The sequence below is a fragment of the Hyaena hyaena genome, unplaced genomic scaffold, assembly GCF_003009895.1.
Source record: "Hyaena hyaena isolate Hyena2069 unplaced genomic scaffold, ASM300989v1 scaffold_185, whole genome shotgun sequence".
In the NCBI taxonomy this organism is placed as follows: Eukaryota; Metazoa; Chordata; class Mammalia; order Carnivora; family Hyaenidae; genus Hyaena; species Hyaena hyaena.
In genome coordinates, this window is record NW_024080816.1 from 1,015,700 (window position 1) to 1,035,208 (window position 19,509).

Below are 19,509 nucleotides of genomic sequence, written 5' to 3' on the forward strand. Positions count from 1 at the left end.
ACATATTTATTATACATTTGAAAGAAGAAATAGTTTTTCTTTTTTCATTTAATGCCACTAAAGATATAATTACTTATATACAGATTCTAAGGCTTTATATGAAATGATTATTAAAGTTTAAAAATAAGCAAAATTTAAATGATAACACCAAAGAAACTATAGGAAGTAACTATAATTTATGCAGAAGAGAACGAAAACCCACATGCATTTGATTTGCCTCTGTAAAATTTTCTTTCTTCAATCTGCTTGAGCTAACAGATACTTACACTTTTATCTCCAACAAGGAAGGTAAGGGAGATGCTCTCTCTGGAGTGGATAACATTATGCCAAAGCACAAGCTGCTTTAGGAGTTATGCAAATCGCACTTTTTAAAAAAAATATCTCTTAGTCAGCAAACTGCTGATTTCTACTTTGGGGTCAGATATACAACTATGTTAAATACAACTCTCCTCCTAAGTATACTGACTTAAGTGTATAAAGGGTAAAAGTATACTTCTAAACAACTGTGGTAAGCACACTCTTTAAAGAACTTCCGGTAGTTATTGGTTATTACCTTTTTCATTTAAAAATTTATGCTTGATTCTATCATAAGTGCTAGTAAATTAAATAAAGCAAATAAATAATTTATAAATTTTATAAATTCAGCTTTAAAATGTTGACGAAAAGGTAATTATATATCCAGAAACATTAAAAGTTTTAAAAATTAAACCTGATTATCTTATCATGGCATGTTTACAAATATAAAAAGAATGTGTGACTGTGCTGTGCATGAATTTTAAAGCAAATAATGTACTTTCGGATAAAATAATGTAATTATATAACAGTACACATGTATTCTGTGAATATTTTCTAGACATTTATGAAGACTGAGTATTCAAGTGAAAAAGATAAGAGGAAAGTGATAGTTTTTAGTGTCAGAGAACATAAAAATTGATACCTTCTTTTCAAGATTTTCCAACATCTCATTAATACTCTCATTACTTTCCAAATTTACTTTCTGTCGAAATTTCAAGTCCTCTATCAAATGTCTTTTCATGGTTATATCCCTCTCCATTCGAGATATCCTTGAAAGGGAAAAAAGACATTTTTTTTCCTTTCATAGTTTATTGTTAAGTTGGTTTCCATATAATACCCAGTGCTCATCCCAACAAGCGAAAAAAGACATTTTATAAGAAAGGTAGAGAATATTGATTTATTTTTTTAATGTTTTTATTTATTTCTAGGAGAGAAAGAGAGAGAGAGAGAGAGAGAGAAAGAGAGAGAGACAGCGTGAGCAGGGGAGGGTCAGAGAGAGAGGGAGTCACAGACTGAAACAGGCTCCGGGCTCTGAGCTGACAGTCAGCACAGAGCCCGACGCGGGGCCAGAACCCACAAACCGCGAGATCATGACCTAAGCGAAAGTCGGACGCTTAACCGACTAAGCCACCCAGGCGCCCTAGAGAATATTTAATTTTTAAATGCTGATATTAATTGCAAATTAATAAGATAATTGCATTTGCAAATTAATAAGATAATTGCATGGGATGAAGTACCGATCTAGTCATACTTTGCATACTGGTAAAATCTATAATCGTGTTGTGACTGGTAATTACCGTACTATATATATGCACTAAGACATAAAAGATGGAAGACTGAGAAAGATTAACAAACTTATGGAAAATTAATATTATTATATTTAGGGGCGCCCGGGTGGCTCAGTTGCTTCAGCATCTGACTCTTTATCTCAGCTTGAGTCGTCATCTCATGGTTGTGATAATCAGCCCCGTGTTGGGCTCTGTGCTGGGAGCCTGCTTGGGATTCTCTCTCTCCTCTCCCTCTGCTACTCTCTCTCAAAATAAATAGATAAAAAATAAAATAAAACAATTATCTTTAAATTATATTTTTGCAGTGCTCAGAAAAATCAAACTGATATTTAGAGATCATTAAAAAGCATAGAACTGATAGAAAATAATTCTGTATTTTAGTAAACAAATGTAAAATTTTATAATATTATACAAAAACACTAAGCTTAGGCATGGTATCTTCCAATTTAATATCATGTACAATTGAACTGACATACCAGTTTAGCTTAAGTTGATGATGTATATGAAGTCATAGCTGCGGTAACAACTATTACTGCTCCTACTAAATAATAATAGGTAATGTTTACTCAGTGCTCGCTAGGTGCCAGTCTCCATCATAAGTACTTTATAGTCTCTCTCTTAATCTTCACAAGAATTGTACGAGCTCATACTATTAAACTGAGATACAGAGCTGGCAGGTAGAGAAACTAGGATTCAAAGACTATTTCTCTAGGGCCCTCACTATTAAATAGTAAATAAGATTGCCTCTTATGCTAATAAATAAACTTGAAGATACTTTGTTTAAAAAATTAGCCAATCTTTTTGTCAGTAGTTTCATCTGTTACTATCACTCCTAAGCGATCTTCACTTAAAATGTGATCTACATGTCTGTGCATTATATATGTATTTATCAAGGACAGACTGGAATTCTACCTGAACATGTATCACTCCTAAGCTCTAATATATCTGTTAAATATATAGAAAGAAAATAATTTTGATTCAGTGAGATAGGACATTTTAAACCCCTTTTTGTTAAAAAAACACATAAAATAAAAACTTTCATAATCTTCCATTTATTTTAGAGATGAACAAAACTTTCCCTTTCTTCCACCTTAGCCTTATAAGCTTAGGCATTTACATGCAATATATGATCAACCTACATACATAATTTTGGTCAAATAATTACCACATTTAGAAGTTTTTTGTTCATAGTCATTAGGTCATTAATTTATAGACATTCAAAATTAAATGGTTACCTCTAAAAAGGAAAAGCTAACTTTAAATATTCTTAGTCTAATTAAAAAACAGTAAATAGCTTGTCATCAATCATGCTTATAGGTAATATTCATTAAACTTTCATCTTATGGAGTCTTAACCATGAAGGAAGGGAAAGTTAATTTTTAACGTGTGGTATTGTTTTCTTGTGTGCAATGTTTAATAGAGTTAACTACCACTAGGTGGCACCAAATACAATGGATAAAAATATCAAGACCATACCTTTCATGCATTTCCTTTATATGTTCTTCTTTTGCTAGGAGTTCAAATTTCAGAGACTTCACATTTGAGGACTGTTTAGTGAGTTCATTAGTTGCATTCTGGATTAAAAACACATATAAAATCAAATAAACCTTTCAATCTTTTGTCAAATGCAGCCATCAAAATAAATGCCATTCTCATGAAAAATAGTAACATTGCAATAAATGTGATTATAATTAAGAAGGACATTTTAATATATTTTTATATTTTAATATTTTTAAATGGTTTATTTTATATGTTTTACTAGAAGTACTATGGTATACTAAATTTTTATATAACATACCAAATCCACGAAAGAATCCCATCATATAACAATTGCAAAAAGTACATACCCCAAATACATGTATGGGAAATAAAGACTATCTTCATAAAATGTAAATGTGTATGTGATTAATTTAGCATTGTAATAGGCTAACAAAATCACATGAAATGAATGCTTGATTTACTAAGAGCCTGTGATAACAGACTAAATATGGTCACAAATACTTCGCTGCTCCTCCCATCAGGAGGTGGGATCCATCTTCCAAACCTTTGAGTCTGGTCTGGCCTGGCCTGTGATTTGTTCTGACCAAGACAAATGTGGCAGGAATGACATTATGCAAGTACCAGCTGCTGGGCCTGAAGCCTTGCGGCTGCACCTCTGCCCTCTTGGAATGCTGCCCTGGATCACCTTGCAGGGAGGACAGAGGAAAGGCCACGGAGGAGTACTGGGGAATCCCAGCACACAGCCCGCAGACCAACTGCCCGTCTGCGAGTGAGGTGGTCTTTGAACATGCAGTCCAGGTAAAGCCTTAAGTTAGAAGAATGCAGGCATATGAGAGAACTCAAAAGACAGAAGCAAAAGAACTGCCCGGTCAACCCAGTGGATCATAAGAATTAATAAACTGCCATTGTTGTGAGCTGCTACATTTTAAGATAGTTTGTTAAATGGTAATAGATAACTGATAAGGAATCTTACAAATACTAAATACTTCCTTACTTGAATTTATTAATCATATTATTTATTATTAAAGTATTTATGCATAAACATGAGTTTTTCGAAGCAGAACAGCTTTGTGGTATTTGTTGACTGCACAGCCCAAGAGCCAGAGGTAGTAACTAGAGTATCAGGAACCCTAACTTTTAATTTTGACTCAAGTGCTAAGTACATAAGTAATCTGAGATATTACCTAGTGTGTCTGATATAGTTTCTCCAGTTACAAGATAGTGATAACACACATTAATTCATTTGTAAAATTTAGAAATATTAACCTAATGTGGAATAAAATATGATAGCTTTAAAAATATTTGGAATAGTTATTTTGTTGATCTTTCTAGTAACTATGATCAATTCTTTCTGTTAGAACTATTCCCAGGTTTGACTGGCTGGTGCTAAAAAAAATGTAAATCTGTAAAGATGAAACCATCACACCATTTAAATACAAGTCAAATTCATTAGACAGACTTTAAATATCTCATTGGTATAGAATATGTACATAAAAGTTTTGAAATAATTTTAACTTTTACATTAAATATACAGATTTTATTAAAAACAAAATCTTTAATATGGCAAGTGGACTGAATGTTAAAAATGTTGATTAAATGTTTATGGAATGCAATCTAAATTTCCAGCATATATGACATGCATTGCCAGAGTAAGATATTCCACACTAGTGAATTTAGCAGATAATTGAAGCTTTTGCTTTAATCATCAATCTTAAATTCTCTCTGGAATGATTGTTCACTCAGTTAGAAATAAGAACATCCATAATTACATTAAGCTAATAGTGATACTTCAATATAGCAATATATTATAATCACAGTATTAATTATATATATTATATTGCTGTATTATAGCATCACTATATCATTATATAGTCATGTCTTTAGGAACTATTATGATATAAATGGCTACTTTAAATGGTCCCAGAGTGCTGTTTTTCTAATTTTGTATTTTTACCTTCACGTTTTTAGATTTTTCTTTTTCTCTGTTGGTCTTTTGGTCGACATATTCTTGCCTGAAAACAGTCATCTAGCCCCTTAATAAGCCTACTTCTAATTCACTGCTTTTGAGGTATTTTCTGCTCAGAAGTTAAAAAGATTATTAAATGGTACTTAAAAGACAACAGGCAGTAAACGAAGCCTAACAATATCGTCAGTGGAATAAATTAAGTGGATTTTAAGGTAGTTGTTTGATTCTTTTGTTTTTAGACTTAAGGTTGTTATTTTAGGGGACCGAAAATGCTATAACTCTGGCTTCTGGATAGTTGAGGGATTACTGAATTACAGTAAATAAAATAACACCAGCTTGATATATACTTTTTTCAGAATCTCTACATCTCAGAGCCATTTCACTTGATCCTCAAAAATCCTTACGGAGTAGTTAGAAGGGTATGCCTGCTTTCAACCTCTGGAGAAGTTATTTCCGGAGTCAGGCCTCATAAGAAGTTAGTGTACAAAGAGTGATTAAAACCCAGGGCCTCTAGCATTTTCCATTTCTACTATACAAAACTTACCTGCAGCATGACCTCAAACCTGGAGTAAAACATATGTGTCAAAAATGTCACAACGGCAAGAGTCCAGCATGGTTAGAGCTTTCCTATCTAAGTTTGTTAAACATTATTTTTTAATTGCAGAGTGTAATGAGTAAAAGCATGGACTGAAGTCAGATGGATTGAGTTCTAACCTCAGCTCTGCTTAGTGATCTTGGACAATTAACTTACCTTGTGTGTGTCTGCTTTCTCAAAAGTAAAATAGAATAATATTATGACCTTATTTCCCAGGGTAGAAATGAGGATTAATGGATTACTATTTGTAAAGGACTTAGAATCAGCTGGTAATAGGTTATATATAAAGGAACAATAGTTTAAAAATTACTATGCTTCATTATGAACTTATTGGGAAACTGGAAAAGAACCATGGTATATACCGAAAGGGACACTTTCAACAATCAAGAAGAATCAGAAATATAAATTAGAATATTATTCAATTCAAACTGCATAAATAACTATACAAATAAACTAATACAAATGATGCTATATATATGTATATACCATTACACACACACACACACACACACACACACACACACACACACACACCATTCACTGGAAGGTATTTATATATGTCTCTAAATACTTGATCATCTATCTGTATAAAGTTGAGTACCCTGAAGAGATGTATCTAATATGGGTAAAAATGGAGATATATAAAATACACATGAGCACTCAAATGATACTGAATGTATCACATATATCTGAGAAGTACACTTAAGAATTTACGCAAAAAATGTAAAATTACTTGGATAAAATAAAAAAGATGTAAGCAAACCTTTAATGTATCCAAATATAACCAGTTTTTCTTAAAATTAAGCACAAAAACATCAATTAGAACAGAATTTATTTCTTGGAAAATTATTGTGTTAATAATTTGATATCTGCCATGGGTTGAATTGTGTCCCCTCAAAATTTATATGTTGACGTTTTAATCCCAGAACCTCAAAATGTCACTGTGTTAGGTTAAGCCTTTAAAGAGGTAAGTACAGTAAAATGAAGTCATCCAGGGGGCCTTCATTCAAAATGACTGGTATCCTTATAAGAAGAGGAGATTAAACACAGAATCCCACAGACTGAGGGATTACCACGTGAAGACACAGCAAAGGTGGTTATCTACAAGCTAATAATTCTAAAGCCTCAGAAGAAACCAAACCTTGATCTTGGACTTGTGGCCTTCAGAACTAAGAGGAAAAATAATTTCTATTATTTAAGCCACCCAGTCTGCAGTATTTTGTTATGGCAGACCTAGCAAACTAAAAAATATCAAAACAGAAATTTGTAGTAGCACACAGTCTTATGTAGTTGAAGGTATTGGTCTTCTATTCCGTATCAAAACATGAAACAAGACCAAAGTAGAGATTTATCCTTTTGTCCGTGACCCAGTGTTCCAGGAATCTGGGCTAGTTATGGACAGTTCACTTCAAGTGTACATCAAGTGTGGTCTAAATGCTCCAGGCATCCTCACAGTCCTACCTTTGTGCCTCACACACTCGTCCAAAATGAAAGAGAGATTTATATATGGGTAAAAACTTACACCATGGGAAACTATAATGTAAATAACTTACAGATATGGATATGGGTTTATTATTTCCAAAAATTACATTAGACCATTAGCAGTAAGTAAAATCACATAAGTAAAATATAGGTCAACTTAAAGCTATTAGTAACTTAAAAAATTTTAGAGGTCAGATTAGGTATTATTGGATTCAACATTCGATTTTATCTTGTTGAAAACTAAACTTGTATTAGGAGCATGAAAACTTAAATGTAAGAAGAATCACAGAACCATGAATTAAAGCCTCTATAGTAGATATAGATAAGATCAAAGAACACCGCAATGGTTTTATCTTCTGTATAGAAACCTAACACTGGAATATTTGCACATTTTATTTCACTTTTTCACAGACAAGAATGCATTTTAAGAAAAGATACATACACACCAAACCTTACACAACTATTTTTTCTCATGTTTCTATTACATAAGGTATTTTAAACTTATAAAATGTAGTGGTTGAGGCAAGTTCTGCACACAAAAACTGTCTGAAGATGATGGTATTCAAGAAGTACCTAAATTAATGCCACTGTGTATATCTCATTATTAACAAAGCACAATATTTTCAAGTAATGACACCCTCATATACTTTAAGCTTTATCCTATTTTATCCTCTTAGTAATTCTTCATTTAAAGATATTATTGGAGAATGCACATATCTTTTGAATTAATAACAACTGAGTCTGTTGGACAATTCAATATTCTGATAATCTCTTAACATTTATAGGTACTCTGTTCCTAATGTATTCTGTGGATGTCCAACCAGAACTTTCTTTTTAGTGACTCTCATTACAGTGATGGTCCCCAAAACACTGTTCTTTTAGCTACCAGGTAGCAATCCTCACTGAGCAAAATAATTAAATACATGATGAATAAATGAGCTTGTTTTTAACAGTATGAAAATGAAATTTCTGATTAGAAATCACAAATCCTGTTTCTTACAAGGTAATTCTAGTTAAACTAAATGTTTTTAAGTTGTTGACAGTTTCAACTGGACTTAGGTAGAATTCTTTATAAACAAAACGAACACTGATTTTTATTCTTACTCTTAGGTGTAACTCGTTGAAATCTATCAAACTAACCCATCTTTGCTCAGGGCTTCTCCCTCCCTCCCTCTACTTTCCTCCTCCTTCCTCATCTCCAACCAACAACAACTAACTTAAAATAGTAGCAACTGTGTAGAGGGAAGCAATTCTAGTTATGTAGATACAGAAAGGAATTCTGTTCAGTGGAGGGAGGAATGGAGGACAGAGGGGAGTTCAGCAGTGGAAGAGAAATGACAATGGCCAGTGTCTATCACCGTCTTAGGATTTCATGGTATCTTGTCAGTTTTCAGAGAGCAGTGTTATGAGTTACCATATAAGAATCTACTAGGCTAAATAGATCAAATATAGCATCAATATTTTTTGGATTATTTATGCCATAATTTATCCTAGTAGAATTAAATTAGAATCAATATGAACATGTCTTTAAGGATTCACTGACTTAAGGGGCACGTGGTTGGCTTAGTCAGTTAAGCATCTGACTCTTGATTTCAGCTCAGGTCATGATCTCAAAGGTTGTGGATTCGAGCCCTGTGTCAGGGTACATGCTGACAGCGTGGAGCCTGCTTGGGATCCCCCCTCTCTCTGCCCCTCCCCTGCTTGTGCTCTCCCTTTCTCTCAAAATAAAGAAACATGAAAAAACACGAATATATTTTCATGTTTAATAAAATTTATAATCACCTTTAGTTTACACTGCAATTGCTTCATCTCCAAATCCATGCTCCTTGAAGGACCAAGTGATGTAACTTGTATCTGTGGAACTATTACCCGGGAAACTTCTTCTGCCAAACTTGTGATTTCAGATGAGGACTCCAATTTCTTCAGTAAGTCTTCTTTTTCCTTCCGAAGGCCAGCCAAATCCAAATTTAGCTTCTTTTTAAAAAAAGAAAATAAATATAAATGTATTATAAAAATAATTATCTTTAACCTAACAATCATCAGCACAAAATTCTACTGCTAAAGAGTGAAATTCATTCTAAAAATAGTTAGTATTAAAACTTTACAAAGATTATAACCTCTACTAGTTTTTGCTTATGGTAGTAGGCTTAGAAAGGTTAAAACAAAGTGGACCAGCTGTATCCAGTATCTTTCGGTTGGCTGGTCTTTACTCATGATGTGATATTTCTTTGACTTCACTTCTTTGACATGGCTGAGCCAGAGATTCACATATTTGATAACCTTGACTTCAGGGCTGATGTACTTAACTGGGAAAAGCCAAGCTGGAGCAGGACAGGATAACAGATGTTAGTTGTTTATTCCGTTGGGTAGGTCTTACCATCCTATATGGCAGCCAAAAAAGCTTCTCATTTAGTAACATAAATGTTAAGTCCAATTAGCAGAAGAGGCTTATTAGAGATTTAGCTCAAATAAATAGCGTGCAAATTCGCTTAGTCTTAGGCATCTGACTGATTGTTGACAAGGCCTCTTTGTAATGTTAGCATAGAATTGCACTAAACTCCTTACATTTGAATTTTTAATAACATCAACATTTTTACTAAAAGACATACTGGTAATGTTTTTGTGAAATAGTGTAAAAGAAATGGTCTTAATGTCAGCCCTTCTTGTTCACCAATCTGTAGTCAGCAGAATGCCACCAAGCTATAATGGCATAACAACTCACAGCTCCTTAAGAGGATAACTGCATTACTATTTTATGATTCCAAAGAAGCTTATAATATGGTAGTTTAACATAAGGAACAATTAGACAAAATGGTACTGAAATCTCTCAGGGGGGCAAAAAAATCTTTCTTTGTGAAAAACTCTAATGAGAAACAGTAAAAGATGTAGCCTACGTGTATAGTAATATAAATATGGGACAAAATAACGTATTTAAGGATTAACACTATATTTAAACACAACTTTTACAAACCATATAAATAATTGCATATGTATTTGTGTATATATGTGCACAGTATTGAATATGAATATTTCAGGTACTAGATTCAAAATTTTAGGGCTTGATATATTTGATATTATGTTTTGCTGAAATAAAAAGTATGTTTCAGTAAAAAAACAGTTCTTTGACTATATTTGAACTTATTTTTAAAAATTTTTTAATGCTTATTTATTTTTGAGAGAGAGACAGAGCGTGAGTGGGGGAGGGGCACAGAGAGAGGGAGACACAGAATCTGAAGCAGGCTACAGGCTCTGAGATGTCAGCACAGCACTCAACAGGGGGGGCTCGAACTCATGAACTGTGAGATCATGACCTGGGCCGAAGGTGGATGCTTAACCGACTGAGCCACCTAGGTGACACTGATTATATTTGAACTTATGATCTAAAGGTGTGGTTCTATATATTTACAGAAAATATTCATTCATGGATTGTCTCAAAAGTACCTAATAATTAATATCTAAAAGCAAACTTTTAATTTCCCTAATCCTGAAAATCTTCTGGTTATCTTCCAAGCCTGAATCCATTTTCCCTCCTTGTTTATTAATCCCTATGTCCAAACAATTGTCAGGTCCTATAAATTACACAATGCTTCTCATATTCTTTCCCTGTGCCACTTTCTTAATGAAGACTCTCACTCTCCTACTAAGACTACTGCAAAAGCCCTTCCCCTCACCACAACCTTCCCTACTTTGGAACCATCTTTTATACAGCTTGCTAAAACAACACTGGCCTCTTATTCCCTTATTCAAAAATCCTTCAGAAGCTCCTCACCCCAAAAGAATAAAGCTCAGATGTTTGTGGTTACAATAAGGCTAAGATTTAGCTTCAACGTGTTTCAGTCAGATATCACCTGAAGTCAAACTTGCCTGCCATTCCCCAAACCTGTCTGCTATTTCTACATTGATGACTTTACACATGGTGTTTCCTTCTGCTGAAATCTTGCTCATGCTTAAACAGGTTAGTAGTTTCTACTTTATGAAGCTTTCTGTTCTTTCTTCCTTTTTTTCTTCAGCAAAGTAGCTTCTCCATTCTCTTATCTCCCATAGCTCTATGCCTATTCTTCAACCATGAACCCTAGTAAATCCTTGAGAGAGGACTGTGCCTGCCCCCGCACCATGAATTCCCCAGGCTATCTAAAAACAATGCTTTCTATATAGTAAGAACCAAAAGAAAGGTTCCAAAAACTGAAGTCTCCCTATTTGTAGCATGGATGGTTCTATGAAGACACATCAGTTTCAGCTTGTATTTATAATCTTTCTATTAGTTTATCACTATATGGATTAAAATACACTTTTATTAGTAAGGTAATGTTATCAGCATTTACTTAGGTGGTGTGCACCGGAGCAGTTATCAGTCCTGAAGTTAATGCTATGCATATAAATTAGACTTTCTGAGATTTTAATTTGGTACGACATAACTCATGGCTACAATTCTATGTGGAATCTCAGGCGATGCTGAAAACTAAACTTTGATGAGGCTCTTTTCTTCTTCCGAACAGCCCCAGTGGCTTCTCTCATTTGTTAAACTTGTATGCCATTAGATTTCTGTCTAATCTTTGCACAGTGGTAGATCCTAACACTATAAGTAAATCCTTCATGGAGGAAAGACCAAGCCAAAAAATACAGTTCTCTAAAAGACATGTATATGTAGATTTTAGCTTCAATCTAACAATATGAAAATTCATTAACTAAAGAAACACTGAAATTATGGAGAGAGTAAACCACAACTTGTTACTTATTAAAATATAAATCATATTTTGTTTAACCAATATTTAAAATCTATAATCGTTAACCCATGTTTCTAATATTAGCTACACATGCCCATAAATGCTACAAGGCACATGCTGAAATAGAGGATATAAACAAATCATACATTTCATCAGTTAGGAGTTCTTTACCCCTTAGAATTTTGGACAAATAACGATGGCCCTATTACTAACTTTTCTAAGTGAAAGCATCCTATTTCTTATTTGGAAATGCCACAGATGAGACAAGAAGCATAAATGACCTTCTCCTGTGTAACCTCTGGTTTGACATGTGAGACTACTTTGTGGTGACCTTGTTAGAAATAGATTATGCTAAAAAATTATGAATAAATTAAGATTACTCTTAAGATTGTTACTTTTCTTTTTTTATCAAAACCATGATTCCTATTTCTATATTATTACTTTACCATCTCCAAAAAATTAAAAATATATGCCATTTCTATTAAAACCATAAGTAATAAACCACATGGAAAAGTCACAATTTCTGGATTTTAGCTTTGGATCTATTGCTTACCAGTTGGATGACGCTAATTAGTGCCTGACTTTGTTTCCTCATTTAAAAGCAAAGATAATTTTGAAGGAAAAATTTTAAAAAATTATGATAGCAATTGGCAAATTTTAGATTTATAGCACTAGTGTTAGCACTATCTTGTGGTAAATGCTACCATAAAGTGTCTGAGAAGCATCTTAAAGGCTGAAAACCTGGATTTTAAGAAGAGCTTTGCAATATATTCAAATTACTAAATATATATATACATATATGTAAATAACCCCTTCTTTAAAAGATATAACAATCTTTTAAAAAGTCTATTTCAATTTAAAAGTTGACTTCAGTAGATGTGGTTTATCTATACCATGGAATACTACATGGCAATGAGAAACAATGAAATCTGGCCATGTGTAGCAACATGGATGGACCTGGAGGGTGTTATGCTGAGCGAAATAAGTCAGGCAGAGAAGGACAAATATCATATGTTTGCATGTATAGGAGGATTAGGAGGAACTTGACGGAGGAACAAGGGGGAGAAGAAGGGCGGAAATGGTGGGGGAAAGGGAGAGAGGCAAACCATGAGAGACTCTTGAATGCTGACAAAAACTGAGGACTGATGGATGTGGGGGGGAGGGGGGATGGGCATGGAGGAGGGCACTTGTGGGGATGAGCACTGGGTGTTATGTGGAAACTAATTTGACAATAAACTATTTTTTTAAAAAAAATAAAGTTGACTTCAGTGAGAATAGGTACTGAGGTTTGTATTGATTTATGTTAGTCAATTATTCTAACCAAAGGTTACAAAGTAGAATTTAACACTATCAAAGTTTGAAACTAGACACTAGTTATTATTTATTTAAAAAGAACATTGGAGGATAAGTCTCTGAAAAGAAAAGAGCCCTCTATGAAGCTGTAAGAGGAAACAGAATATATTGGAGAATTCTTTTCTTCAATAAGGAGCCCTGGGGTAGGCAGAATCCTCAGATGACCCCCAGTGACCCATGCCCTGTATAATACCCTCTCTTAGAGTGTGGGTGGGACCTGCAAATATAATGGGCTATCACTCCCATGATTATACTATTTTCATGTGTTATATGCAAAAGGTATTCTGTAAATCATGGTCCCCAGTCACATGCCTTTGAGTTAATCAAAAGCAAATTTATGTTGCTTGGCGCTGACATAATCAGGTAAGCCCTTTAAAATAAATCCAAGGGAGGGCAGAGTGCACACCTGGGTGGCTCAGTCGGTTAAGCATCCGACTGTGGCTCAGGTCATGATCTCACAGTTCATGGGTTCAAGTGCCACATTGGACTCTGTGCTGACAGTGTCGAGCCTGCTTGGGATTCTCTGTCACCCTCTCTCACTGCCCCTTCCCTGCTTGCACTCTCTCCCTCTCTCTCTCAAAATAAATAAATAAATAAATAATAACAAAATAAAAAGTAAAAGAAATCCTGGGGCCCTCCTGAGGTCAGAGAGATTCACCTGCTGGCCTTGAAGAAGTAAACTGCCATGTTACGGGCGGAGTGTCGGGGGGGATATACGACAAGGACCTAAGGAAGGCCTCAGGCACTGAGCAGGGTCCTGGCACCGCAGTTAACAAGAAAACAGGGATCGCAGACCTACAGTGGCAAGGAACTGAATTTTTCCAAGAAACACAAGAGCTTGGAAGAAAAGCCTGAGCTCCAGAAAGGAAGGCGGCCTGGAAGATAGATGGATGGCAGCCCCGTGAAACTCTGAGAAGAGGCTCTCACTGTGTTGTGTCAGACTCATGACCCATGGACACTGTGATGTAATGAGTGTGTATGTTGTTTCTCAGCTGAGAAATTTGTGGCAGCTTATTATGTAGCATGGAAAACTGATGTGAGTCCCCACTTTTAAAAAATAAGCCCCCTTTCTTGAAACTTGTTCTCTTATTGCCACCCTGCCCCACCTTGAGCAAGTATCCTGAACCCCACGGTATATAGTTGGCATAACATCCTCACTTGGGTTTAATTTTTTCTTTATCCATAATTTTGTGTTAATTTTATGTCTTCAATTGCCTTAAAAAATCATCTCATTTTCTATGCTAGAAATATAAATTGCTTCTAGGTCTGCATCTTACAGTTTAATTACCAAGCAAAAGCCCCTGGCCAGAAGCTTCCTTTTGCTGCTCTTTAATAGTAGATGTAGAATCCCATGAACAGGGTAAATAAGTCTCTGTTGACATACTCTCCCTTGTTCTCTTACATAAGAGTTCATTCACTTTATTCAAGAAATAAATTTCTTGTACTCTGGGCCCCAACTTAACATTTTCTGCGAGATTTCAGTAAGGAATATCTAGACTCAGAACTGACTCAGTATCTAGCGTTTATTTATTATTTAAATGTTTTTTATTTTTGAGAGAGAGAGAGACAGAGTATGAGTAGGGGAGGGCCAGAGGATGATGGAGACACAGAATCTGAAGCAGGCTCCAGGCTCTGAGCTGTCAGCACAGAGCCCGATGTGGGGCTCAAACTCATGAACCATGAGATTATGACCTGAGCCAAAGTTGGGGGCTTAACAGGGTGAGCCACACACACACACACACCCCTAGCATTTATTTTTTAAATACATACTATATAGTAGTAACTGTACTAGCTCTGTTTTTAATGATAAACAAAAGAGTGGCAATCCTTGCCTTTAGGTAGCTACCAGTCTATACTGTAGAAATAGACAACAATAAGCCATAGTAAGTGCTATGAAGAAACAAAACATGGGGCTAATGGAAATGCAACTGCCTTCACATCCCATCTGGTAAGTGCTGTTACAGCCAGTTTCCTTCCATGTATCCGTCCTGATCTGTGTTGCCAGGCACAGCTAGATCTACACCTACCTTGCTTTCCAACTTTTACTTTAGGGAAGGTACCTGCGCAAACACTGGTAAGTACACTGAGGGCAATCCTGATGAGATGGTGGATTTCTTTTCCAGCAAGGAGCCTCAATAAACAATTTTGATGTTCAAGAATGAATTATCAGAAAAAATAAAACTGGCCTACAGAAAATATTCTACAGTCTAAGAGAAATGAAGTAAAGGGCTTAGAAAAAAAAAATCAGAACTGAAAGAATTATTTCCCCAATTACTCCCCAAAACAATATATTTTTAGATCTCTGATCTTGTTATCTCCAAAGAATAAAATATTCAACATTTGACTATTTAATGAGTATGATGCTAGTCATGGCATGGATAAAGAAAACGCTGAGAGTATTCACTAGGTTAGAATCAGTGTTCCAGGGAAAAGGACAGTGAGCGTCGCTCTTTTATTCTAATAAGAGACTGATTCTTACCTAACATTTTTTGGGAGCAGTAACTGCTCTATAGCATTGAAAGACACTGTTCAGTTCTCCCCATGTTTTTCATCATTGGATTAGAAATGTAAAATAATGAACCGTCTAAAAAATTTGGAAAACATTTTTAGTTGGCACAGTGGGATCTGAAATGTAGACAGATGAACATTCTAGAAAATCCAGCCTAACTTGAGGCTGAACGAGTCACAGGAGGAGGGTTTCTGGAAAGCCTATTGAAAAAATAGTTGGTGGGAGCATTCTAGAGCAAAATTAAATGTCATGTGCTAGAAAAGTTCAGCCATTAAAACAGACTAAGAAGTGACAGTTAGTTCTTATCTATTATGGTGGAGTCTCTGATTTTTCTTTCTCCTTTTGAAACCCAAAGGCCTTGACTGTCTAAGTAGGGAAAAACAATTATTAAAAGGTAATTGTCTGTTTCCAATTACTTTACCAAAATCTTTCTAAATACGACTGAGAATATGGATTAATGATATTTCAAGTTGAACACATAAGTATATTCTGATTCATACTTAAGCAGAGGCAGCAATTTAAAAATCTTATAATTTTTAAAAAAATTATTCCATAATAATTTTGTTACCAGAATTAAAGCAAAAAGACTGGAGAGAAAATTCTAATGAATAATACCCATGTAAATTCTATAGGCAAGAATCTCCTAGAAAGTCACCATGATCTTAATGATATTTCTCCTTCTTGTGAATAGAATCAATATTCATTCATTGGGAATATAGGTCTTCCTTGTCTCATGATGGGGTTACATCCTGACAAACTCAACATAAGTTAAAGATATTGTAAGCCATCAGACATCAGCACTTACTTTCCCGTACCTTAAGCGTGCTCAGAACACTTAAATTAGCCTACAATTGTGCAAAATCAGCTAACACAAAGCCTGTTATATAATCAAGTGTTCAATATCTCATGTAATTTATTAAATAATGTAGTGAAAGTGAAAAAGAGAGTGACTGTATGGTCACGGAATGGCTGTAAGTGTACTGGTTATTCACCCTTGTGATTGTGGCTGCTGTGTGCCCAGCATCATGAGAGAGGATTGTACCACATATCACTATTCCAGGAAAAGATCAAAATTCAAAATTCAAAGTACAATTTTTGCTGAATGTGTATAGCTTACACCCCATCGTTAGTGGAAACCTGGTAAGTCAGTGACCATTTATATTATTCTTTTATGAGAAAACAAAACTGAAAGAAATAAAATTATGTATTGTCCATTTATAAGACTAAAAACACAGTCACTTAATTAAAACATTGTATGAGTTACAAAGAAAATTACATGTGTTTCTAGGTTATTAGCAAAGTATTTTCCATAAAAGTATTTATCTAAAAAGATAAATAGATCAAATGAATAACTCTTTCAAGTTAGTAACCAGTGCTTCAAACTGAAAACATGGGTCTTTCTTTGTTACATCTGAGATCTTCAAGAAAAAGAATTAAAAATTAAAAACAATCATCCTAAAAAAAAGAACAAAGATCTCAGGCAGAGATGGAATTATTTATGTAACAAAATTTCTTATGAAAAATATACTGAGTTAACTACATCACTCATTTATAAACCACTTTCTGATAAATGCAGTTATTAAAAGCCTACAGTATGTTTCACAAAATGTCAAGCAAATGAAGGTAATATAGAGGACTTTTTACCAATGCTTTTGCTAGTAGTTAGACTTCAGTAGCCTTTAGAGACCATTAAGTACCCTTTGGCTAATTGGCCAATGGAAGATTAATCCTCTTTTTATTCTAGCAGCACTATTTTAACACCCTTTACACTCTGTCAGTGTAGTGTCTGAATGACAAAATAATATTGTGCATGAATAATAAGCAGAAAAGTTAAATTAACATTTCATGTTTCACATGCCATACCTATGTGTCAGAAGAACTTTCTTTTTAAGTCACTGACATTCAACTTTTTAAAACAATCTCATGTTGACATCTTATTGAGGTGAATCTTCCTAATTACTGCTAATTGCCTATCAAGGAAAAAACTCTTTTCATGAAATGCAGTTGTCTAGTCCAGATGAACATAGCTCCACTGTGCACATTAAAGACAAAGCATGACACTTAAGGTGCTACTTTGTTATAAGGTCATACTAAATATGGTTTGCAATTAACAAAGCAGTTTTTTATGGTACTGGAAATGCCAATCTGTCTTGATGCGTTCAAATTAGATTCTATCAAAGAAGTATGGATATCTGCATACGGATAAGAGATCTGCTACTCCGAGTAACATTGACAAGAAGTAAAATTAACTCAATGCCCTTACACTTTGTGATAGGAGTTCTAAGTAATGACCAATTTAATAATTTTATAAATGTTTGAACATGATTTCTTAAAATGAAAATCAACTCTATTATTATAAATGTGAAATTGTTTGAAATAGCTTACTTATAATTTTAATTCTAAAAACAGCTCCATATACGGAAAACATTGAACATGTATCCTTAAGTTTGCACTGATAGTTTTGACCCTGTAGGCATTTATAGTAAATATTAACCTAAGTGGTACTAGCAATATAGTAGGTTTCAAAACAACCTGAATAACCAATGAATTTTAACTGGACTGAAGTTAAACCTCATCACTTAACTTTCTGTCCCCCAAACTATGGGAAAAGGATCAGTAAAAATGTATTATATATGAAATTTGGAAAAGTAACTAATACAGTTGACTTGTCAATATTTGTGGGAAAACAATTAATATTTGGTTTATTCATGGTAAGAAGAGCTCAGCTAGATAGGTCTGTTGTTATTTCAAATCCTCCATTCTAGTGACTGAGATAGCAGAGAATTTTCCAGAATACTTAAATACCAACTACTCAATACCCAGACAGATATTTAGAACCAAAAATATATCCAGAACAATTGACCATCATCACCACCATTAAAATTTTTTCAATTTCACATGGTAATACTATCAAATCAGTGTCAGCCCTCCTAGACATTCGATATACACATGGCATGCTAACTAATAACCACCAATGCAATGCATTCTCATTCTGATGCCCATCCCCAATAGGCAATGACGGAGCTGTAGTACACATGCCATTCCACAGAAGAAACTAAGCACTCTGTTTCTAAACCCTTCTTTTTCACTCTCCTTCTCCAGCTTTCCACTACTTAAACTCAGCTAATTCAACATGGAATTATCTATTCTTCAGATACTACATATACATAGTATCTTCAATTCTAGTCTTCCTCCACCTCTTTTGTCAATATTTATTTGTTATTTAAGTTGCAAGGGGGCAGGAGGACAAGAATCCATCCCAATTAAACTACTCAAACAATGAAGAAAAAGGTAAAAAAAAAAAAAAAAACCAACTTGCCAAATCACCAAAAATAACAGCTGGTATTTTAGAGTGATAGTAATACTATATATCTCTTATCTAATATAAGATAAATAACAACAATAAAATCTCAGGGAAGTTACAGTGATTGAGTTATTAGGAACAGAAGCTATCAAGTTCTGGAATATCTGCAGAAGTCCCATGAAGACGATCTCATTCTCCTTTAATTAAACTTGGTATTCTTAACACAACAGATATCAATAATTTTATTTGATTGTTTTTCCACCCTAGTGGGGGGATTTCCTTCTTATTGTACTAGATTGTATTGCATAAAAGGCCTTTGTGAAGGCCTAAAGAAACTAAAACTCACATATAGTATTGTTACTAAATGGAAATGAGAATCTACACAAGTAAAAATTACTCATAATACTTAATGCTTATACCAACCTCAAAAGGCATTGATATTCCTTAAAATAATCTGATTTCTAAAAATTTATAATAGGCTTATATATTTCTG

At 34.3% G+C, this 19,509-nt stretch overlaps 1 protein-coding gene across 1 annotated transcript in view; it reads right to left on the reverse strand.

Moving 5' to 3' along the window:
* CNTLN (centlein) overlaps positions 1 to 19,509 on the reverse strand; it is a 284,907-nt gene that overhangs the window by 43,183 nt on the left and 222,215 nt on the right. Inside the window, 3 exon segments of the mRNA XM_039240930.1 lie at positions 938 to 1,064; positions 3,060 to 3,157; positions 8,909 to 9,100. Coding sequence (XP_039096861.1) covers positions 938 to 1,064; positions 3,060 to 3,157; positions 8,909 to 9,100 — 417 coding nt within the window.